The sequence below is a fragment of the Prionailurus bengalensis genome, chromosome E4 (assembly GCF_016509475.1).
Source record: "Prionailurus bengalensis isolate Pbe53 chromosome E4, Fcat_Pben_1.1_paternal_pri, whole genome shotgun sequence".
NCBI classification, from domain to species: domain Eukaryota; kingdom Metazoa; phylum Chordata; class Mammalia; order Carnivora; family Felidae; genus Prionailurus; species Prionailurus bengalensis.
The window spans coordinates 30,508,219-30,532,683 of NC_057360.1; the positions used below are offsets into that span (position 1 = coordinate 30,508,219).

At 36.2% G+C, this 24,465-nt stretch overlaps 1 protein-coding gene across 1 annotated transcript in view; it reads left to right on the plus strand.

The window, feature by feature from the left end:
- NSL1 (NSL1 component of MIS12 kinetochore complex) overlaps positions 1–23,294 on the plus strand; it is a 35,869-nt gene extending 12,575 nt beyond the window's left edge. Inside the window, exons 5-6 of the mRNA XM_043569387.1 lie at positions 19,916–19,983; positions 21,763–23,294. Of these exons, the coding sequence (XP_043425322.1) occupies positions 19,916–19,983; positions 21,763–22,044 (350 nt within the window). The 3' untranslated portion in view covers positions 22,045–23,294. The remainder of the gene's footprint in view (positions 1–19,915; positions 19,984–21,762) is intronic.
- The last annotated feature ends 1,171 nt before the right edge of the window (positions 23,295–24,465 follow it).

Genomic DNA, 24,465 nt, shown 5'->3' on the forward strand with positions numbered 1-24,465 from the left:
ATTTGTATATCTGATATATACATATATACACATACATATACACATATTTAAAATTTTTTTTTTGCCAATTTGATAGGCATTGAGTAGTAAAGGTTGAGTATACTTTCTTATGTTTCCTACAGTTTCTTCTGTGAGTTGCCTCTATTTATATTCTTTGCCCATTTTTCTGTTGAGTTGTTTGAGCTTATTCACTTCTAAGAGTCATACATACAGACACATATCCATACACATGTACACATATTCTGGATTGTTTGGTTATAAACACTGTAAATACTTGCTCTCAATTTTTGGCTTGTCTTTCAACTTTATTTATAATGACATTATATGTAAATTTTAATAAGATTTACCAGGTTTTTCCCCTTATAATTTGTTCTTTGAGTGTCTTTAAGAAATCCTCTACCCAAGTGACATAAAGGTCCTTTGATATTTATTGTTTCGATTATCAAGTTTAGGTCTTGTATCCATCTGAATTTTTTTTTTTTAGGAAGGAATCTAATTCTGATAGCCAGTTGTCCCAGCATCATTTATTGAATAATAGTTCCCCCCACCCCCATCTTTTCTCCACTGCTTTGTAATGTCACACTCTAATATGCTAAGTTTCCATATATTTGGGGGTCTTTTCTGGATCCTTTTTTTTTTTTTTTTTTTTTTAGAGAGAGAGTGTGTGTGCAAGCAGGGGAGGGGCAGAGAGAGAGAGAGACAGAGAGAGAGAGAATCCATGCTCAGTTCACAGAACCCAACATGGGGCTCAAACTCACAAACCGTGAGATCATGACCTGAACTGCAATCAAGAGTTGATAACTGGTAACATTTTGGGATTACATATTATAATTGAATATTGCTAATGTTTAAGAACACCATTGATTTTTATTGTTGAACTCTTATTAGTTCTAATGGTTTATCTAGTTCCAATTAGATTTTTTAAAATGTAGATAATCGTACCATTTGCAAGTAATGATGAGTTTTGTCTTTTTCCTGCACATCTTTTTTTGTCTTATTACATTGATTAGAATCTCCAGTATAATGGTGACTAGTAGCAGTGATAGTGGTCATAATATTTTAAAATTATGAATAAGTGTATAATTTTATTGAATACTTTTTTGCCCCAACTGAGATCATATATTTGTTAACTAACTTTATTACAGGATAGTTTACATATAATAAAGTACATCAATTTTATGCATACAGTTTGAGTTTTGACAAATATATACAACTATGTAACTATTACCACAATTCAGATATAGAATGTTTTCTGCCACTCATAAAGTTCCCTTGTGCCCTTAGAGCGTATGCTTTTTGTCTCTAACTCTGTTAATATGGTAAATAAACATTGACAGATTTTTCTGTTGGTTATCTTTGCATTTATAGGGAAAACCCCATTTAGTAATATATTTTTTTCTTTCATACACTGTGGAATTAAGTTTGCATATACTTTATACTTACACTTTGTTTAATATATTTACCTCTAGTATATTTGCATCTGTAGTCACACACACGAAATGAACATGTGCTGTTTAAAACATGCTATTCTGGGGCACCTGGGTGGCTTAGTCCATTAAGTGTCTGGCTCTGGATTTTGATTCAGGTTATGATCTCACGGTTGGTGAGTTTGAGCCCTGAGTTGGGTTCTGGGTTCTGAAGTGTGGAGTCTGCTTGGGATACTCTCTCTCTCTCACTTTCTATCTCTCTGACCCTCTCCCAGCCATGCCCTCACATCCTCTCTCTCTCTCAAAAATAAGTAAATTAATTTAAAAACAAAACATGCTGTCCTTTTCTAATGTCATCAAGGTTACACTGCCCTCATAAAACAGTTTGTAAACATAGAGGTTATTTGCTCTTTGAAAAGTTGATAAGATTCATCTATAAAACTGTGAGCCTACTGGGTGGTTGGGTGCTATTTGACTTAGCCATTGGCTAGGTATTCTAACCATTAATATAGTTAATGATTATTTCTTCAGTTTTTTTTTCTTGAATTGATTTTGGTAATACTTGTTTGGAAAATATTTTGGTAGTATTTGTTTCATCCATGTGCTTAGTCTGTTGGTGTGAAATTGTATATACTAGCTGCTTCTATTTGAAAAATCTCCTCCGCATATGATTATTTTCTTTCTTAACATTGATTATGCTTTCTCTTTTTTCGTAATATCTTGCTTTAGGTTTTGTTTGTTTTTACAGTCTTTTCAAAAGTCAGCTTTTAGTCTGTCTTTTTTTTTTTTTTTTAAGTTTTCTGGTTCCTTGAATTCTGATCTTATCTTTAGTATGGTCTTCCTGCTTTCTTGAGTTTTCTCTAATTTATAGCTTCTTGAGTTGAACACTTTGAGAGTTATTTTTCAATAAATACATTGAAGGCTGCTAAGTCCTGCTTTAGCCATATTTCCAAGTCTTGACATGTCTAGTTCTGAGTATTTTTTAGTTTGCAAATATAGGTGTTTTCTTTGACTACTTTCTCTCTCTCTCTCTCTCTCTCTTTTGCCTTCTATCATGTTGGTAGAATTTTCTTTATTCTTTTTTTTTCTGGTTTGGAAGCTATATGCTGTGTTTCTTTTCTTTTAGTGTTACCTATAAAATTTTAGCACACTAGAATTCTAAAATTATCTAACATAGTGTGGAGTTGTTGATTATTTCAAGTCCCCTTCTGTGCAAGACAAGGACCTTATTACACTTTACCCACTGAATAAGCACACCTCTTCCTCAATGTTTTTCTTTGTGTCTAGAATGTTAGTTTTTCTTTTATTAAAAAACAGTTTACTCATTACTACTTTTCTGCACTCAAGGATTAAATTTATCAACAAAATTTTCCAAGTTCTGTGATTACTATTTCTTGAATCTCATGACCTTCCTTCTAGGTTCACTATCCTTGCTGATGTGCTTCTTTAGGTATTTAAGTAAAAGTCTGAGGGTGGTAGACTCTCTTAGTTTTGTGGGTTTTTTTTAATGTTTATTTTTCAGAGAGAGGGAGAGCGTGCGCATACAGAGAAGGGGCAGAGAGGGGAACAGAGGATCCAAAGCAGGCTCTGTGCTGACAGTAGTGAACCCAATGCGGGCTGAGCCGATGTTGGACCCTTAACCAACTGAGCCACCCAGGCGTCCTGACTCTCTTAGTTTTTACTTCATCCTAGCTCTTGAATTGTATTGTACTTACTTTCATTTACCATAGGGAATATATTACATCCTTATCTTTGGCACTCATGTTTTGGATGGCTTTATTGAGATATAAATTATATATCTTACACATTTACACATTTATTTATTTATTTATTTTATTTAATTTTTAAAAAAGATTTTATTTTTTTCTTCAAGTTTTTATTTAAGTTCCAGTTAGTTAACATATAGTATATTATTAGTTTCATGTATAGAGTTTAGTGATTCATCACTTACACCCATTATTTTATTTTTAAGTAAGCTCTACACCCAGTGTGGGGCTCAAACTTAGCAGCCCCAAAATCAAGTATCATGCTGTATGGACTGAGGCAACCAGGTACCCCTCAATTTACATTTAAAGCGTACAGCTCGATGGCTTTAAGAGTTATACAACCGGGGCGCCTGGGTGGCTCAGTCGGATAAGCGTCCGACTTCAGCTCAGGTCATGATCTCAGTCTGTGAGTTCGAGCCCTGCATCGGGCTCTGTGCTGACAGCTCAGAGCCTGGAGCCTGCTTCAGATTCTGTGTCTCCCTCTCTCTCTGCCCCTCCCCTGCTCATGCTCTGTCTCTCTCTGTCTCAAAAATAAATAAAAACATTAAAAAAAAAAGTTATACAACCATCACCAAAATCAATTTTTTTTAATTTTATTTTTAATTTTTTTTAATTTACAACCAAATTAGTTAGCATATAGTGTGACAATGATTTCAGGAGTAGATTCCTTGAAGCCCCTTAACCCATTTAGTCCACCCCCCCTCCCACAACCCCTCCAGTAACCCTCAGTTTGTTCTCCATATTTATGAGTCTCTTCTGTTTTGTCCCCCTCCCTGTTTTTATATTATTTTTGTTTCCCTTCCCTTATGTTCATCTGTTTTGTCTCTGAAAGTCCTCATATGAGTGAAGTCATATGATTTTTGTTTTTCTCTGACTAATTTCACTTAGCATAATACCCTGCAGTTTCATCCACGTAGTTGCAAATGGCAAGATTTCATTCTTTGGTTGCTGAGTAATACTCCATTGTATGTATATACCACATCTTCTTTATCCATTCATCCATCGATGGACATTTGGGCTCTTTTCATACTTTGCCTATTTTTGATAGTGCTGCTATAAACATTGGGGTGCATGTATCCCTTCAGAACAGCACATCTGTATCCCTTGGATAAATGCCTAGTAGTGCAATTGCTGGGTCATAGGGTAGTTCTATTTTTAGTTTTTTGAGGAACCTCCATACTGTTTTCCAGAGTGGCTGCACCAGCTTGCATTCCCACCAAAATCAATTTTTAAACATTTTTATCACTTCAGAAAGAAATCTCTCCATCTCTCATCTCTTTCCTCTGGCCCTAGGTAGTCACCAATCTCTTCCTGTCTCTATAGATTTGACTGTTTTGGACATTTCATATAAATGGAATCATGCAATATGTAGTCCTTTAAGAATGCCTTCTTTGCATTAATATAGTGTTTTCAAAGTCCATCCATGTTGTAGCATGTATCACTACTTCATTTCTTTTTATTGTCAAATAATATTCCCTTTCATGTATATAATTTTTATTTATCCATTCATCAGTGTAGGGATTTTTTAAAAAGTTTATTTTGAGAGAGAGGAGGCGGGGTGGGGAGAGAGAAAGGGAGAGAATCACAAGCAGGTTCTGCACTAAGCTTGATGCAGGGCGTGAACTCACAAACTATGAGATCACGACCTAAGCCAAGGTCAAGAGTCAGACACTTAACTGACTGAGCCACCCAGGCATCCCAAGACTCTTTTTTTTTTAATAAGCTCCATGCCCAATGTGGGGCTTGACTCATGGCATCAAGGGTTGCATGCTCTACTGACTGAGCCAGCCAGGCACCCCCAGTATAGAGACATGTCTCTAGTTTTTTTGTTTGTTTGTTTGTTTTTGGCTATTGTGAATAATGCTGCTACGAACATTTGTGTACAAGTTTTGTGTGTATATATACTGTCTTGAGTGTATATAACTAAGAATGGGGTTGCCGATAACTCTGTTTAGCTTTTTAAGGAACTGCTGAACTATTTTCCAAGGCAGCTGTACCATTCACATTTCTGCCAGGAGCATATGAGGGTTCCATTTTTTCTGCATCCTCACCAAATCTTCTTATGTTTGTCTTTTTGTTTATAACCTTCCTAATAGGTAGAAAATGATATCTCACTATGATTTTGATACACATTTCTCTGATGATTTTTAATGATGAGCATCTTTTCATGTGCTTTTTGACCATTTTTTTTATCTCCGTTGGAGAAATGTCTATTTAAATCCTTTGACCATTTTTAAATTGTGTTATTTATCTTTTTATTGTTGAGTTGTAATTGTTCTTTATTATTCTGGAAACTAGTCCTTTATCAGATACATGATTTGCAAATACTTTCTCCTATTCTTTGGGTTGTCTTTCACTTTTTTGATGGTATTATTTGCAGTACAAAAGTTTTAAATTTTGGTAAGTCAAATTTATTTTCTTTCTTTTGGTTGCTCATACTTTTGATGTCATATCTCAGAAACCATGGCCTAATATATGGTCGTGAAGATTTATACTTGTGCATTCTTCTAAGAGTTTTATAGTTTTATCTCTTACATTTAAGTCTTTGATCCATTTTGGGTTAATTTTTGTATATGGTGTGAGATGGGAGTCCAGCTTCATTCTTTTGTATATGTACGTATAACTGTTTTCAGCACCATTTGTTGAAAAGGCTATTTTTTCACCTAATTGAATGGTATTGGCAACTTTGTTGGAAGTCAGTTAACTGTAATGTGCAAGTTTATTTCTGGATTTACAATTCTGTTTCATTGGTCTCTATATCCTTAGGCTGTTTGATTATTAAAGTTTTAATAAAGTTTTGCAGTTAAGTTTTGAAATCAGAGTGTACTTTGATTCTTTTGTTCTTTTTCTCCTTTGTTCTTTTTCAAGATTGTTTGCCTCTCCTGGGTCCCTTCAATTTCCATATGAATTTTAGAATCAGTTTGTCAATTTCTGCAAAGAAGCCAGCTGGCATTGGCATAGGGATTGTGTTGAAACTGTAGATTAATCTGGGTGTAAGGCTATCTTAATATTAAGTTTTCCAATCCATGAACAAAAAAATGTCTTTCATTTATTTAGGTCTTCTTTGATTTTTTTCAACAAAGTTTTCTAGTTTTTAGCACTTCTTTTGTTGCATTTATTACCAAGTATTTTATCCTTTTGATGCTAATGTAATTGGAATTAAAAAAATTTTTATTTTCACTTTGTTCATTGCTTTTATAAAAGAGTGGAATTGATTTTTATTTATTGATCTTGTATATTGCAACATTGTGGAACTCATTTATTCTATTATTTTTTTAGTGGATTCTTTAGAATTTTCTATATAAAATATTATATCATCTGCAAATAGTGATAGTTTTATTTCTCCTTTTCCAATTTGGGTGCCTGACATTCATTGTTGATGAGAAATCTCCTGAGACTCTAGATGCCATTCTTTTAAAGATGGTCTGTTTTTTCTTTCCTGACTTTTTAGATTTTCTCTGTATTCTTAATGCTCTGCAAGTTTACCACAATGTGTCTAGATGTTTATTTTTATTTATCTAGTGTATTGTTTGGTGTGTATTTTTTCTTATTTTTTTAACATTGAAAATGACTTTATTGCTTTTTCTTGATTATTGTAAAATACATTCACATTCTAAAAATGTTAAAAGATAAGAAACACATTATATGAACATACATGATTATTGCTTGACTCCCATACCTTCAGTCCACCTGCAGATTTTTCTGCCCATACCTTGAGAACATATTACAAATTCAGCCACTTTCCACCAAATCCGTTAACTACCTCTCTTACCCATATTCTCTCAGCAGGATTACTTCAATAGTCTCCTCGCTGGTTTCCTTCCTTTTATTCCAGTTTTTCACACAGCATCCCAAGGATTCTTTTTAAAGCATAATCAGGTCATGTCACCCCCTGCTTATCACTCTGTAATGACTCCCCATCCTGCTTCCGTGGTCTATAAGATCCTCTCTGACCTGGGCCATGGCTGATTCTCTGATTTCATCTCTGACTTTGGTCTCTTCTGTCACCTTTCCTTATTGTGCTGCAGCCACACTAGCATTCTTGCTGTTTCCCCAAGGACGTGCCACACACTGGCCCTGTGTCTTTCGCACTGGTTCCTATCTGGCTGTTCCCTGGTTCCTATCTGAAACCACCTACCTGACTCACCTCAGTCAGCTCTGTTCAAGGCGTTACTTCATCAGAGAGGTCTTTCCTGACAACCTATGTCACATCCCCTTCTGACCCCCTTGCTCATACTCTGTCCCCTTAACCTGCTTTTGTGTTTTCACCACTTAACTATAATTTCTGTTTATTTTATTGTCTTCATCTCTCCCCCCACTGTTTTATAAACCCCCTGTGAACCAAGACTTTGTTTTGTCTACTACTATATCCCTAGCTAGCTCTCTACGATCATTATCTGACATTTTACGCTCAAGAAGTGAAATAAATATATAATATTTTTGTGATATGTGATATATGTGATATAATATATATGTGAAATAAATATATAATATTATGTATGTGTATGTATATATATACATATATATGTATATGTACATATACATATATATGTGTGTATATATGTATATACATACATAAAATTATGTATACGTGTATATATATCATGTCATACACTTAAAAAAAAATAAGGATAGCATTCTATTTTTTACTTTTTGTTTTTGGCCTCCTCTCAGATATACACTGTTAACTTGGTGCGAATTCTTTTATCCATTTTTCTCTACTCATATAATCATACAGGAGTATATATGCATTGGACATTTGGGGCATAATATATTTTATAGAAAATTGATTCGTGTATTCAAATTATGTGCAATTTACTCTTTTAAGTATATGGTGGAAGTCTTCCAATTCAACTGCCATAAATCTTTGTTAGTATTTTAAATTATATTTTTGTAATTAGTTTTTGTGCTAATTAGTTTTATAATTAGTGAAAATAAGTTTAATATGAAATTTAAAATAATAGTGTATATATAGTAGTAAATGAAAGTCCTTCCAAGTCTGCCTGATCCCACACACCTTCAAATAAACAACTACTTTAACAGTTTGATATGTCTGATTTTAGATCTTTATCAGTTTACTTGTTTTTTGCTTGTTTTTGTTGGGGGGGGGGGAGGTTTGAGAGAGAGAAAGTATATACCTGTGTGAAGTGTGAGCCGGGCAGGGGCAGAAGGAGAGGGAGAGTGAGAATCTTAAGCAGGCTCCACACCCAGTGTAGAGCCCGACGTGGGGCTTGATCTTATAACCATGAGACCATGACCTGAGCTGAAATCAAGAGTCAGATGCTTAACTGACTGAGCCATCCAGGTCCCCCATTAGATCTTTATCAGTGTATTTGTATATGGGCAGACAGCCACAGGGAGGTTTGAGTTATGATTTATTTATTTTTAATTTTTTTTTACATTTATTTATTTTTGAGAGACAGAGACAGAGCACAAGTAGGGGAGGGGCAGAGAGAGAAGGAGACACAGAATCCAAAGCAGGCTCCAGGCTCTGAGCTGTCAGCACAGAACCGGACACGGGGCTCGAACTCACAAACATGAGATCATGATCTGAGCCAAAGTCGGACGCTTAACCGACTTAGCCACCCAGGTACCCCGAGTTATTTTTTTTATGTAAGTATTATGTAATACATTCTATGACTTTTTTTTCACTCAACAGCGTAATAAATAGTTCAACTCTATTTGTAATTTCTTTGTACACACACACATAATTTTATTTAAATATATATATTTGAGGGGGGTGGGATTTTTTATTTGTTTTGTTTGCTTCCTCTTTCCTCCCATGTTCCACTCACAGTTCCAAGTATACTTTTAATCAGAAGACTCCTATCTTCTAGAAAATCTTTAACCTAATCTTTGAACTTTGCTTCTTTATCATTTCTTCTATTTTTGTATTATTCTCACTTTTATTTGATAATTTATTTTTCTGCTGTCATGTCTATTATGATTTCCTTTAGCTATGAGAGGATCCTAAACTTTTAAAATTGTTTTCAGATTGCTCTATTTTTATGCCCTCTGCAGTAAATTTCTCACCTTCAAATTAGTTATATTGGCTGTCATTCATGGTTGTGATTTTTTTCATGTATTTTGGAATTTTGATTTGCAAACACTCTTTCATTAAGATTATTTATGTGCTTATTTTCATATTGTCACTGCTTCCCCCCCACCCCCCCAACCCCCTTCCTGTCTGGTAGTTGTGTGGTTGCCTTTCATCTGCTCCTGAACAGTCTCAGGCAAGAGCCGATCTTGCATTGGCAGCATGGGGCCCCTGTTCCAGTGTACTTTAGGAGACACTGAGTCTAGTCACTAAGTCAGCAGGCAGCTTGGTCCAGGCCCAGGCTTTGAAATATTGTCTGCCTCCCATCACTTCTAATGTATGCCTCAGCTCCTGACTGTGGTTAATGGCAGGTCTTTTTCAGGATAGGAAAACTCAGTATCTCAACCTGTGGTTTTCAAAATTTTTTTTTTTTTTTATTAACGTTTCTTATTTATTTTTGAGACAGAGAGAGACAGAGCATGAATGGGGCAGGGGCAGAGAGAGAGGGAGACACAGAATCGGAAGCAGGCTCCAGGCTCTGAGCCATCAGCCCAGAGCCTGAAGCGGGGCTCGAACTCACGGACCGCGAGATCGTGACCTGAGCTGAAGTCGGAGGCTTAACCGACTGAGCCACCCAGGCGCCCCATCAACCTGTGGTTTTCATACTGCAAAGTTGACTCTTCCCATTTCCTGCTCCTCTGGAGCACTTTGGGCCCCTTTTATGTTACAGGAAGCAAATTCCTAGTTACCTACTGCCTACCTACTGTCTGCCTACTGGTGGGTCTGCAACTTTGGCCTGACTTACAGCTTTTTCTCTTCTACTTTTTTTGGTTCATAGAAATGTTTATTTTGTATATGCTTTGGGATATGTCTTTTTAATTTTCTGTATTTATCCCATGATATTTTGAACAAAGCTGGGGAGTTTTGTGAATTTCCAAGAACAACTTGACCAGAAGTCTACTCTTAAAAACACAGAGCTTTCATTCCTCTGCTGAAAATTCTAAAATCTTCCAATTAAAAAAATATATGGGGGTGCCTGGGTAGCTCAATTGGGTAAGCGTCCAACTTTGGCTCAGGTCATGATCTTAATGTTCATATGGGTTCAAGCCTCACGTCGGGCTGGACAGCTTGGAACCTGGAGCCTACTTCAGATTCTGTCTCCATCACTCTGCCCTCCCTTGCTCACACTCTGTCTCTCTCTCAAAAATAAAATAAAATATAAAAAAATTTTTTTAAATCAAATATGTATACATATATGTACATATATAAAATACATTTCAAACTTCTTAACATTCCCTTATGTGATCTGGCCCCCACTTTCCTTTTTGCTGTAGACCTATGGTCCACCTTTCAGTTCTTTGAAAGTGCCTCACTTTCACACATGCTTTTTCTTGGTGTTTCTAAAGGTGGCATCTTTTCTTTTCTTACTCTTTTAAACGGTACCTCCTCAGAGAGATCTTTCCTAACCACCCTAATGACAATAGCCTTTTCCCAGTACTCCATCATAATACTTGTTTATTTCCTTAATAGCACTTGTTTACATTTGTGAATTTTCTTGTTTATGGTCTCACAAAAGTGAAAGTTCCATGAGCTTTTTTAGTTTGTGTTTGCATTCTACGTGGCCAGTGTATAGCACCATGCTCAATAAATACTAAGCGACTGTTATTCATCCATGTATTCAATATATTTATTGAAGGCCTACCATATGCCAGAACTGTTTTCACTGTGGAGGAGATAATGGTGAACAACACAAGCAAGGTCCCTGCTCTATGGAGCTTATGTTCAAGTGGGAGAAGAAAAGTACAAATAAATGTAAAAGTAAACAAGTAATCAGTGAGAGGGTGATGTGTTTACGTTGAGAAACACTTTCTGAGGAAGTAACAAGAAGGAATTTGTCCTATGACAATCAAGAGGAAGAGCTTTTCAATCAGGGAAGAGCTAGAACAAGGTTCCTAAGTCAAGACTGATCTTGAGTATTTATGGAATAAAAGACCACTATGGCTAGAGTGGGGGGAATAGAGAGGAAGAACATTACAGGAGAATGTTAGAGACTTGGCCCAGGCCAGCAAACACAGGCTAGGAGTGTGAAAATATATGGTACCTTAAGAGAGAGACATCTCTTCAGTACTAAAGATGCTGGTGAGGAGCAGGTGGGAGTGGGTACAGAGGAATATGTGTCTGCTACCCAGAAGGTGTGTTCAACAGTTATGTTCAAGTTGTAGCAAAGGGTTATCTTCTAGAACGTCATAAATCACTGCTAGTTTTTTGTTTCGTTTTCAGCAGGGGTGCTACTTTTCAATTCATGGTTCTCATTCATGCCTTTGGTTATCCCTTTAGAAAGGCATATCCCTTGGTATGCATGCTTGCTCATTTGTGCACATAAAATGCATTGAAAATAGAAAGGAAGACCTCAGTTAATGCTTTTTTGCTGGATGTCTGAATTTGTGCAGGCTTTTAGATGTTCATGTTTCCCAGTTTAGTCAGTGCAGTGACCTGAAAGCAAAACTAGGTTGATTACCCAATCTTTCATTTCCACTTTTTCATTTCCCTATGTTTTAGAAGGCAAGTGACTAGGGAAGGCAATGTCCTCAAGGGTGCCTAACTTCCACATTTTTAAGAGCAAACTTTTTTTTTTAATATCCTTGCAGCAATCCTCTGATTAGTTGTCTACCTATGAGTTTTCGTTTGTCAGTTATAACCTTTTGTGATCCTATTAGCAAAACTAATAATTGCTTCTATATTGTCTTTTTTTTTTTTTTTACGTTCTTTGATGTTAATTGAAAAGACTGCCTTCTTCCCCCTGTCCTTCACTAAACATATAGTGATGACAAGGAACTATTTTAAGTTTCTCTATAGTAGACTTGATACTTGCAGTTCTTTTGCTGACCCTACAAGTAGAAGACTTAGACATAGTTCCTCTTCTTCCCTAATAATGCCGGCTTGCTTAAGCCACTGCCAGAATATTTACAGGTAGTAACCCGCTTTCAAATGGTTATGTTTCAGAAGTTCTTATTTAATCTGAGCTTTGGAATTTGAAATACATTTTCCCCCTGAAAAAGTTCGCAAGTGGTATTTTTATAAATGGGTAAGTTTCTAGGCTACCCTTTAAAGACCATTTTTTTCCTGCAATGTAGCTGAAATACTGCACATTAATGTTGAAAAATATTAGGAAAATCACATTTCAGATGTACATTAGTTCCACTACAGATGTTTAAATAGGATTTGAGGGGAACGGTTTGGATCCCTAAACACCTTTGCAGTGAGAGGGAAGTGGTGTCACAAAGATGTTCCCATGAAAGCTATGGAGAGAAGGCCATTGGGAATGCTTCTAGAGGAAGCCCATCCCCAGTCTCCTACATGGCAGGTGCCAGCTCTGTGCATGTGATACATTCTTAAGTCAGATGTTTGTGTAACGGGTACATACATGCTTTTACTAGTGAGAAGTGAAAAATTGATTTAAAAATCTTGAGTGAGGGAGTGAAAGTTTTATATATTTTGAAATTTTCTAAGCAGATATTAATGTTGGAAAATGCTATTTTGATGTGTTTATAGGCAACGTATTCACATATGTTAGTGATCATTTTTAATTGTGTGTTTGTTTTCTCCCCTCTTATAGTGCTTTTTAAAATCTTTGTGTGCTTGGTTTTTTTCCTAAAATTATTGATGTTCCTTAATTTTCAATGAAAGGAATTTAATTCCCTTAAAAAAAAAAAGAAGGTACTATAATGTTAATAGTTAACGCAGAGTTAATTCTAGAATTGTTCTATTTTTAGTTTTTACCAGACATAATTTATTTTTATTTCAAGAGATTTTTAATATGTTAGAACTAATTTTTGACCATTTGTTATATTGTTATGAGTATAGTATAATTCCAGACAAAATGGTTATTTTGGAAAGTTACATATAGAACATAAAAGAGCATGTGCTTTGAATTCTAGGAAATGTGGGTTCTAGTTCTATTCTAGATCATTTCTCAGTTCTCACAGCTCTGTTTTCTTATCTATAAAAGGCGGCTGATGAAACCTGCTTGCCTCACAGGGTTACTAATGGTAATACACAAGATTGATTGTTAATGGATGCCACCCCACACTACTACAGGAATGGGCTGTTGGGATTAAGTAGACAGTACTATGCCATTGGGTTTCTCTTCTCTGTGCTCCTATTTCCTTTTCATAGCCAAGTTTCTCAAAGAATAATCTACAGTCATCAGCTTCGCTTTTAATCTCTCACTTTTGTCAAGAAATCAGTAATATTTAGTATTTATATTGTTATGACTATATAAGTGTTCTTCAGTATGAGTCAGGTAATCATTACTATGAGTATATTTCTTTCTTGAACGGCTTCCCATCCTCCTTCAGAATGATAATGGCTTTATTTTTCTGTTTGCTTTGTTTGCTGTTGTGTCTATCACTAATTCTTTCCCAAACACTTCAGTAGAACTATAAAATTCCTCTCAATGTGGTAAACACTTTAGGTTATCCATCAAATCCATTTTAAACCTTTTCCTTTTTCTTGGAGATATTCCTCTGGGAGGCTTTTGTCTTCCTATTCTAAGCAGGACTGGTTGCTCTCTAGGCCTGCTGCAAAACTTTTGTCCCATTTGTCCCTTTCTCATCATCCTAGGAATTTCCTGTACTTCTGTTTTGAATCCTGTTTCCTGGTTCCTGTGTTTTCTTCTTTCTTGATTTATTCCCTTGTTTTGGTGTAGCACATCCTCTACCATCCACCTCCTATTCCCACTTACCCCAGCCATCCAGCACCAGATCTTTTTTAAGGCAACTCTTAGAGCACCTCTGAAACTTCTACTCTCCTTTCAGTTTTCCTGTTGGATTGACCTCACCCCTCTTTTGCCTCCAAAGCGCACTCTTATCATAGTCTTGTTCCATCATACGTACTGAGCACCTGCTCTACATGTCAGGCATTGTGTCAACACTTAGGGAGTCCAAGGTTAAGAGAATGATGTTCCCAAGGAAGTTCTAAAAATTAAGTTAGAACACTGGTTCTCACTGGTGGCAGTACTGCCCCCTAGAGGCAGTTTTGAAAAGTGGGGGAAGTTTTTGGTTACCAGAGTAATGGGGAGGGCCCAGCTGGCATTCTATACTCAGGAGCCAGGAATACTAAATGTCTTATATGTCCAGCACAATTTCAGATTATTCCACCAGAAATTCATGTGTGAAAATCTGTTTATAATTATCCAAGTCTCTGACCTAACTCCATTTTACACTTAAACTACTCTGGGCGACTTTTACATTGTCATTGCTTGTGCTACAGATGGAGAACAGCTATTGTGTCCATCAGTGTAGGCTTATAGACAGTTTTTTTCAAAGAGGCACATGTTTATACAAAAATTAGGAATCCCTTGGGTAATAGATTATTTTGTAAATCATGCAGTAACAATGAAGAATAATATTAACTACCATATCCTATAAATAAAAGTAAGATGAGTTTCAAGAGTAAATGTTAAAAAATACTCTGTTCATTATTGTGTGTGTGTGTGTGTGTGTGTGTGTGTGTATGTTGAGGTATAACATACAGTGCACAGCTTGATGAATCTATATACACACATACACATAAACACATGCAGCTTCCTCCTCAATCTAGATATACTGAGTGTCTGTATAGTTAGGAAACATGGGACAAACTTTTTTTTTTTTTAGAAAGAGAGAGAGAGAGAGAGAATCTTAAGCGGGCTTTACACTTAGCACAGAGCCCAACATGGGGCTCAATCCAATGACCTGAGCTGATCGTGACCTGAGCTGAAATCAAAAGTGGGACGTTCAACCAGCTGAGACACCCAGGTGCCCCAGGACAAACTTATTTTTAAACAGTATGTTACTTATATTTTCAAATAAGGTGCCCATTATGTTTTCATGTATACAATAAGCACAATTGAAAGTGGCCAAAAAGTCTAAAAACAAGGAAAATAGTCTATTTATTGTAGTTTTCACGTATTAACAATTGGACCCATTGTCTTAAATTTAGAAGTATTTTACCTGAAAAGGTAATTTGAGTTTAAAGAAAAAGATAGTATATTATCTGAAACTAATACATACTTATTCTGCTTCCTGACTTTATGGGCAGGCTGTACTATGTGACACTTCCAGTACCCAAAAAAGTTTTCTTATCTTCCTTTCTGGTCAGTAATCCCTAGCCATGAGAGGTAACCACTATTCTGACTTACATCATTACATCATCGTATTTCTTCAGATACTCTTTCTCTGTTTGTTAACATGTGCAGTAAAGGAAAACAGAACCAAAAAGAAACAAACAGATCTTTGCAGCCAAAGCCATGTTTTATCAGTTAACAACTTTCATACTCCCTTTTTTCCAAAGACAATTACTTAGGAGCATTTCCAAAATTTTTAATTGAAAAAGTTTCTGGTACAGTATGTAGTTATTACAAAAGCAACAAAGGTGATGGAAAATATGTAATAGAAGACTTGAGACTGCTTTTAAATAGGACTAGAACCAAATGTTACTAAATTAATGGAAACATACAAAAGTAGAAATCTCATTTTTTTTTTAATTAGAGGTTTTAAAATATTTATTTATTTTGAGAGAGAGAGAGCACCAATGAGGAAGGGGCAGAGAGAGGGAGACACAGAATCTGAAACAGGCTCCAGGCTCTGAGCTTTCAGCACAGAACCCAATGCGGGGCCCGAACCCAGGAACCGGGGACCATGACCTGAGCTGAAGTCACAAGCTTAACTGACTGAGTCACCCAGGTGCCCCTCATTTTTGTAATAGAAATGATTTTCAAATACTTGCTATTATAGGGGCGCCTGGATTGCTCAATCAGTTCAGCGTCTGACTTCAGCTCTGGTCATGACCTGATAGTTCGTGGGTTTGAGCCCTACATTGGGCTCTTTGCTGATAGCTCAGAGTCTGAAGGCTGCTTTGGATTCTGTGTCTCCCTTTGTCTCTGCCCCTCTCCCGCTCACGCTTTGTCTTTCTTTCTCTCAAAATAGAATAAACATTAACAATTTTTTTTTCATTTTTTTTTTCAACGTTTATTTATTTTTTTGGGACAGAGAGAGACAGAGCATGAATGGGGGAGGGGCAGAGAGAGAGGGTGACACAGAATCGGAAACAGGCTCCAGGCTCTGAGCCATCAGCCCAGAGCCCGACGCGGGGCTCGAACTCGCGGACCACGAGATCCTGACCTGAGCTGAAGTCGGACGCTTAACCGACTGCGCCACCCAGGCGCCCCAACAATTATTCTTTAAATACTTGCTATTATTGCCACGCTAAATATTAAAAACTATATTTTTGTATAATGATAAATTATGTGACTATTAAAAATTTTAATATGAAAAATCTATTTAAAATTCCGATTCTATTTTTGGATTGCTCCTGTTTATTCTTACTCAGAATGTATCCATAAAGAGCAGCCACGTATCTGCTCTATATTCTTGTTTTGGCCCAGTCTATCCTGTGTTCCTCATCACCTTTTGACAGTATGATCACTGAAGTCTTTTTAAGTAAATGTATATACTGAATGTAGTCTGAATTATGGTGGAATTTCTAAGTAGGATTTAATTCCCTTATACCTTACCATGTTATAATATGGTGAATTATTTTGACATGACACTTTCAATAAGGCCATCTCATTTGTAGTAATACTGCACTTCCTAATTTTCACCATTTCAACAGCCTATACTTTGTCTTGGTAGGTTATCCATACTCCATTATTTCCTCTTTTTTTTTTTTTTGTCATATTCAAGTAATATAGACTGTTATTTCTTATAAAACACTAATTTTTCTTTTTAAAAAAATTTTTTTTCTTTAACGTTTATTTATTTTTGAGACAGAGAGAGACAGAGCATGAACGGGGGAGGGGCAGAGAGAGAGGGAGACACAGAATCGGAAGCAGGCTCCAGGCTCTGAGCCATCAGCCCAGAGCCCGACGCGGGGCTCGAACTCACGGACCGCGAGATCGTGACCTGAGCTGAAGTCGGACGCCCAACCGACTGAGCCACCCAGGCACCCCAAAACACTAATTTTTCTATTTCTGCTTATGATCTTTTGTTTTCTATGTAGAATGACTTCTAATATAAATTTTCTTGAATCCAAATTTACTCAGGATAATAGGTACAATTATTTGAGTACTTCATTATATCTGTTTTTCCTTTGTATTTTTATTTATATGTACAGAAATACTATCTTTTTTTTTTTTTTTAGAATAGTAAAGGGGACTTTACGAAATATGTTCTAAAGGGGGAAGTTGAGTCTCAAAGGGTTGAGAAACTATTCTAAACAAATCAGTGCAATGAAGTTTTCCAGTTATTCTACTAGAACTGTTCAGGAGACTGGGAGTCTGTAGCAGGGGAATGCTCATTCAGGCAGAGAGTGGAATTTGTGGCAGGATCATGGAAATGTGAGGCTGTGCAGGACAAGTTTAACCTTTTCAAAAACTGGCTTGTTTCTGTGTGTCTTTCTTTTCTAACCGGTAAGTTCCTTGAGGGGCAGAGACCCTTTTTCCTTACTCTGAGTACCCAGTGCTGGGCCTAGTCCATGGAAAATAACGTAATAAATGTTGGAAGACTCAGCAATTCCCATACAGGTATGCAAGTTCGAGGGGGAGAGAATAAGTGAGAGCCTGGCTAGAAGCCAGACTGCCACAAGAGTCCCAAGGGATGGATCACTGATATGCCATGCTCAGAAGAAAATTTAATAATTGCCTAAGTACTTTGGGGATATATCCCCTAAATATCCCCAAATCTTAAAAGATTGGAAATTAGCATATTATTCTAAGGCAAGGGTCCTTAGAATACAGGGAGATTATTAATTTGGATAGAAAAAAATACATTGTTATTTTTACTAACCTCATACTGAAATTTAGCATTTCCTTCAGTGTTGAATATAGATCATGGTGGTAGAATTAGCAGTACCTGTAACTTTTTGCTACTAAAAGCCACAGATATTTTCAATTTTAGTTATTGCAGATACCCCACAATATTGTTGATGCTCATTATTTTCGTATGATGGTAATTATTAGACCTGCCACTTGATCTTATTTAAATCATTAATAAAGAAGCACATGTATTACCTATCACAACACTTCAGTAGTTGTATTTTAAATTTTATTGTAAAACACTCTAAAATTCTAGAGTAAGCAAAAGCGATGAATAATGACAGAAATCAGATGAGTGGTTGCTTCTTGTAGAGAAGGTTGGTTGGGAAAGGGGCACAAGGGAACTTTGTAGGGTGAAGGAAGTGCCCCATGTATGGTTTGCATATGTCAAAGGTGACTGAATGTTAAACTTGAGATCTACATTTTGCTGTATGTAAATTGTACCTCACTTAAAAAAAAACTAACACATTTAAAACTATTCTTAGAAAGGGTCTGTAGGCTTCATCCAAGTGCCAAAGAAATCTCTGGTAGCAAAGCTGGTTAAGAACCCTTTTTCTGAGGCCATCCTGTTACCTTTGCCTTTCCCTTTCTTTGAGTACCCTCTTTCTTCCAGGTGCTTTTGCTATTCGTTTCCTTTTTTTTTCTTTTCCTAAATGTGGTCTACATTTTTGACCTAAGGAAAGTCAGAAAAGAAAATAGCAGCTATGAAAGAAATTTTTCTTGCTTGGCTTATCTGCCACTTTCTTGAAGCCAGTAAGGTTGTAGCTCTCCTAACATGGTTATATATTTGCTTAGATCTGAAGTAATTTCCAGTGAGAACTACTCTTCTAAAAACTAATTTGTAGATAATTTCAAAATGGAAGGATTTTTCTTACCCAGTTTTGCTTGGAGTTTAGTAGGATTTTTGTCCTTTTATATCATTGCATATGCAGTTCTGTTATGAAGTAGCCATGAACATTTATAACAAAGATTGGAAAAAAATAAAATGTATTAGGAATCAGTAAAGCACCAAGGAATTAGGAAAGAACAGATGAACATAAGGGAAGGGAAGTAAAATTAATATAAAAACAAGGAGAGGGACAAAACATAAGAGTCTCTTAAATACAGAGAACAAACTGAGGGTTGCTGGAGGAGTTGTGGGTGGGGAGATGGGCTAAATGAGTAAGGAGCATTAAGGAAGACACTTTTTGGTATAAGCACTGGTGTTCTTCATAGGGGATGAATCGCTGGAATCTACTCCTGAAATCATTATTGTACTATATGCTAACTAACTTGGATATTAATAAAAAATAAATAAATAAAATTAAAAAAAAATAAATATTAAAAATTTTAAATTAATATTATTGACAATCTATTCCAGATTTTTTTCCAGAAATTCCATCTAGTATCCTCAATACAATGTGATTGTTTATTCCAAATTCAAATGTGTTTTACGTGTATAAAATTCAGAGTAATAAGTATCAAATATTAGCCTATATTTACTTTAAAATGGGATGAGAGTGCTTGAAGATGTTAAATACAGTGGTAGATCACATATAGAACAAACATTAGGCTATTAGGGGCATATAGTGTTAGGACTACTCCTAATAGAACTCTTGTTGCCTATCATACCTATTAGTTTTACTCTACGGTTCTAACATTTCCATAGTCTTTTTATTTATCTAGATAAATTTAATGGGACACTTGTTGTAATAGATTACAAAGTATGCTAAGAAAGATTGAGCTAAGGTGGGTAGTCTTAATGGATTTTTGTCCAAATAGCATCTGTGTATCTTTTATGACTTGGTATTAGATAAAGAACCTAAAATACTGTTTGGTGGTTTCTTTGCAGCCTCTCGTGTGGAAAATTTGAAATGCAGAGGAGAAACAATAGCTAAAGAGATCAGTGAAGCCATGAAGGTAAAAGCTACATGCTAAACAGTTATAAAATGAATGAAATGTGTAGCTAGGTGTTTGTTTTCAACATCTATGTGTATTTTAGTCTATTGTAACAGGAATTCTCAGTAGTCTTTTAAGTAGATCTTTAATGAATTTATGAAGTGACAACATTCAGAATAACTACCATTTAATAGGAAGTATATGCCAATATATCTGACTTCTTTGAAGATTGGTTATATTTTTTAATTCTGAGATTTAGCAGTCTATCAGACAGTTTTGGATAATAATACCACCTAACACGTAGTGAGCATTTATGGGTCAGACACCATCTAACTGCTTTACATATATTATCTTAATCCTTAAAATAACACTATGAGATAGGTACTGCTAATTTGTGTTTTATAGTTGAGAAACTGCGGCTCAGAGAGGCTCTAGATTGCCCAAGTAAATGAGTCAGGACTTACACCCTGGATATTTGGCTCCCGAGCCTTTACTTCTTTTTTTTTTTTTTTTTTTTTAAAGTTTTATTTATTTAGTTTGACAGAGAGAGAGAGAGAGAGAGAGAGAGAGAGAGAGAGAGAGAGATCACACATGTGCACATTGGGGAGGGGTGGAGAGAGAGGAAGAGAGAAAATCCCAAGAAGGCTCCTCGCTGTCAGTGCAGAGCCCTGTGTGGGGCTCAATCTCACGAGCTGTGAAATCATGACCTGCGCTGAAATCAAGAGTCAGACGCTTAACCAACTCAGCCACCCAGGAGCCCCAGTATACTCTTTTTTTTTTTTATAAATTTTTTTTTTCAACGTTTATTTATTTTTGGGACAGAGAGAGACAGAGCATGAATGGGGGAGGGGCAGAGAGAGAGGGAGACACAGAATCGGAAACAGGCTCCAGGCTCTGAGCCATCAGCCCAGAGCCTGACGCGGGGCTCGAACTCACGGACCGCGAGATCGTGACCTGGCTGAAGTCGGACGCCTAACCAACTGCGCCACCCAGGCGCCCCCCCCAGTATACTCTTAATCACTGTATTATGTATGCTGCGTATTCAATTTGGAGTCTTAGTATTATAATAAAATTGTTTATCTTCTCGACATTTATTTTATGCAAACAAGAAAACATTTGGATTTCTAGTATATGAAAATTATTTTTAAAAAACTCCTGAATCTTCCTTGTTCTGATAATTTTCTATGACATTATTTTGTGGTTTGTATTGATTCCATGATTTTCTGATGCTCATGCTTCTCCCATTGCATGTTCTTTATCAGGAGTTAGCAAACTAGTGAGCCAGGCAAGAACCCAGCCTGCACTTGTTTTTGTAAATAAAACTTCATGTCACAGCTCTGCCTATCCATTTACTTATTGTCTGTGGCTTCTTTACATTACAATGGCAGAGTTGAGTAATTGTGACAGGGGTGTGAGGCCCTTTACAGGAAAAATGTACTGATCCCTGCCTGGTCTTGATGATCGGGATTTCCAAAATACTTACCATCCTAAAATATGGAATCTCAGACATCAAATCCTTGGCTCTGAAATTCTGTTAACTTCCTGTTGCCAAAGTTTTGTTTTATTTTATTACCAGACATTGTAGGAATAGAATATATCTTTTTAGTTTTAGTTTTTGGTTAAAATCTCTCAGCATTTAAAATTGGTATTTTAAGGTAAAAGCAAATATCCATGACCCAAATAATTAGGTCTTAGAAAAGCCTTGACCTAAAGAATTAAAATCTTGAGTGTTGTATCTGTTTCTGTGTGGTTGTGTTTCAAACTGAGATTAATGTTAAGTATTACTGTTGTTTGTTTAAGTCCTTGCCTGCATTAATTGAACAAGGAAATGGATTTTCCCAAGTTTTAAAGATGCAGCCTATTATCCAGCTCCAGAGAGTCCACCAAGAAGTCTTTTCCGCTTGTTACAAGCAACCAGATGTTAAACCTGAGAGCTTTATTACACAAATAGAAACCACACCAACAGAGACTTCTACCAGGAAAGCCACTGATGTGGTACTGAAAAGAAGGCAAACTAAAGACTGTCCCCAGAGAAAATGGTATCCGTTGCGGCCAAAGAGAATTAATCTTGACACCTCTTGACAGCTCTTTTTGTTTATCTTGCGAGTTGAAATTCGGCACTATCAACATTTAGATTACAGCCTAATGCCTAGACAGGGCTTCCTTTAAAAAGACAAATAACTCTTTAACTAGTGATTCCTTTATACAAATATAGTAGCTCTATGCTGACATAGAATGTAATCATTGTGTTTCCTTATCATTTTGTCTTTAGTGATGAAAAGCATATTTTTTGAATATTGGCACAAAGAGATCAGTGGGTATTAAGAGTGCAAACTTTTACTGTCCTTAAATGTAATCAACTCTCAGCTACCTTACAGCTTTTGTGGAATACCACGAGTAACACATTCTATTAGATTTCTGGTGTACATCTTTCTCTGAAAAAGAGCAGTGTAACAGGTATCTTTATTTAAATGATAAAAGTAATCCTCTGTTCTGATTAGGAGCCAGGAGCAGATGCATTTGGGTTTTGTTTTTGTTTTTTTTCAATGCAGTTTTGACTTATCACATTGATATGCAGATGAGAAGACTGGCTTTGACTTTGTTACTCCCAAGTTCAGCTAATTTGGATTTGTGGTGTTATTTTTAGGATTTTTGTGTTTTTGTTTTGTTTTGTAAGACAAAGAAGACTTATTTATATAAGACTTTCTGTTAGAAATAAAAATTGGCATGGAGCCAGTATTTCTTGTTCACACTTCTGTTCTCCACAGGCCTTTCCACTTTTAAATATTATTTGACTTAGGACTAGTAGTTTCTTTTTAGGGTTTTTCATTATTTCCACATCATTGCAGTTCAAAAATATATATCGCATTAATACATTAACAAATTGTCATTGCGGAACAAAAATAGATGTAGTCATACTGAACTATTTTACATTTAAGGATGCTTATTTATCAAGGACATAATTATTGGTAGAAGTCTGAGAAAGCTATGTTGCCTATACTTCTAACATTTCACTACAGTTTCTTATAGCTCTTACTGTACCTCTTTGTCACAGTAATACAATGCAGACAGGGCCATCTAACTTTTCTCCTTTTGATGACTGTACGACTTCATTCACTTGCAGAGGAATTTACTAATCATGAGGTTGGAAAATCTGTACTTCCCTTGTTTATTATGACTTAATCATAAAATGTCTAAGTGTGACAGAAAATCTGTCTCATTGAAGAAAATTTATAAAGCCACTGTATTTCACTCTGTATTTTAATGTTACAATTTGATATCTGTATATTTGTAACAGCAGTGTGTTTTTTATTAAAATAATGTACAAAGAACTGAAATCTTAAAACTATGTATTTTTTAATTATCTCAGGCATCTTGAGCTCAGCTTTAGTTGAATGGTAAATAAGCATCCTGCATTTCTCAACATACTAAATTTCACTTTAAAGTTGTTATGAGGCTACAGGAGCACCTGGGTGGTTCAGTTGGTTAAGTGTCCGACTTCAGCTCAGGTCATGGTTTTGCAGTTCGTGAGTTCGAACCCCATATTGGGCTCTGTGCTGACAGCTCAGAGCCTGGAGCCTGCTTTGGATTCTGTGTCTCCCTCTCTCCCTGTCCTTCTCCTGCTGGCACCCTGTCTCTGTCTCTCTCTCAAAAATAAACATTAAAAATTAAAAAAAAAATTAAATTGTTGTGAGGCTACAGAATATTGCTATTCTAATATAGTGCTAAGTTTTTTATGGCATAAAATTCTATATGAGGTGTTTCACTTCAATAGCCTATAAACAATTGTTAACTTTCCTGGATAATTGCATTGATGATTATATAAGAAAATGTCTTCCTTTTTTTAAGATGTCTATTTACTTCTTTTTGAGAGAGAAAGAGACTGCGTGAGTGGGGAGAGCAGAGAGAGAGAGGGAGACAGAGAACTCGAAGCAGGCTTGAGGCTCTGAGCTGTCAGTGCAAAGCCTGATGTGTTGCTTGAACTCAGAAACCATAAGATCATGACCTGAGCCAAAGTCAAATGCTTCACCAAGTGAGCCACCCACATGCCCCTAAGAAAATGTCTTCCTTTTTTAAGAGGTACATATTGAGATACATAGAATTTAATGACTTCATGTCTTGGATTTTCTCAGAAATACGTCAGCAAAGAAAAAAAGAATAGATTAAGTAAATGTGGCAAAAATCTTAATAATAGTGGATCTGTATAATGTATCCATTCCTCTACTCTTTTTTTTTAATTTTTTTTAACGTTAATTTATTTTTGGGACAATGTGAGAGACAGAGTGTAAGCAGCAGAGGGGCAGACAGAGGGAGACACAGAATCTGAAGCAGGCTCCAGGCTCTGAGCTGTCAGCCCAGAGCCGGACGCGAGGCTCGAACTCATGAACCGTGAGATCATGACCTGAGCTGAAGTCGGACGTTTAACTGACTGGGCCACTCAGGCGCCCCATTCCTCTACTCTTTTGTCTGTTTGGAAATTTTTATAATTTAAAAAAAAAAAAA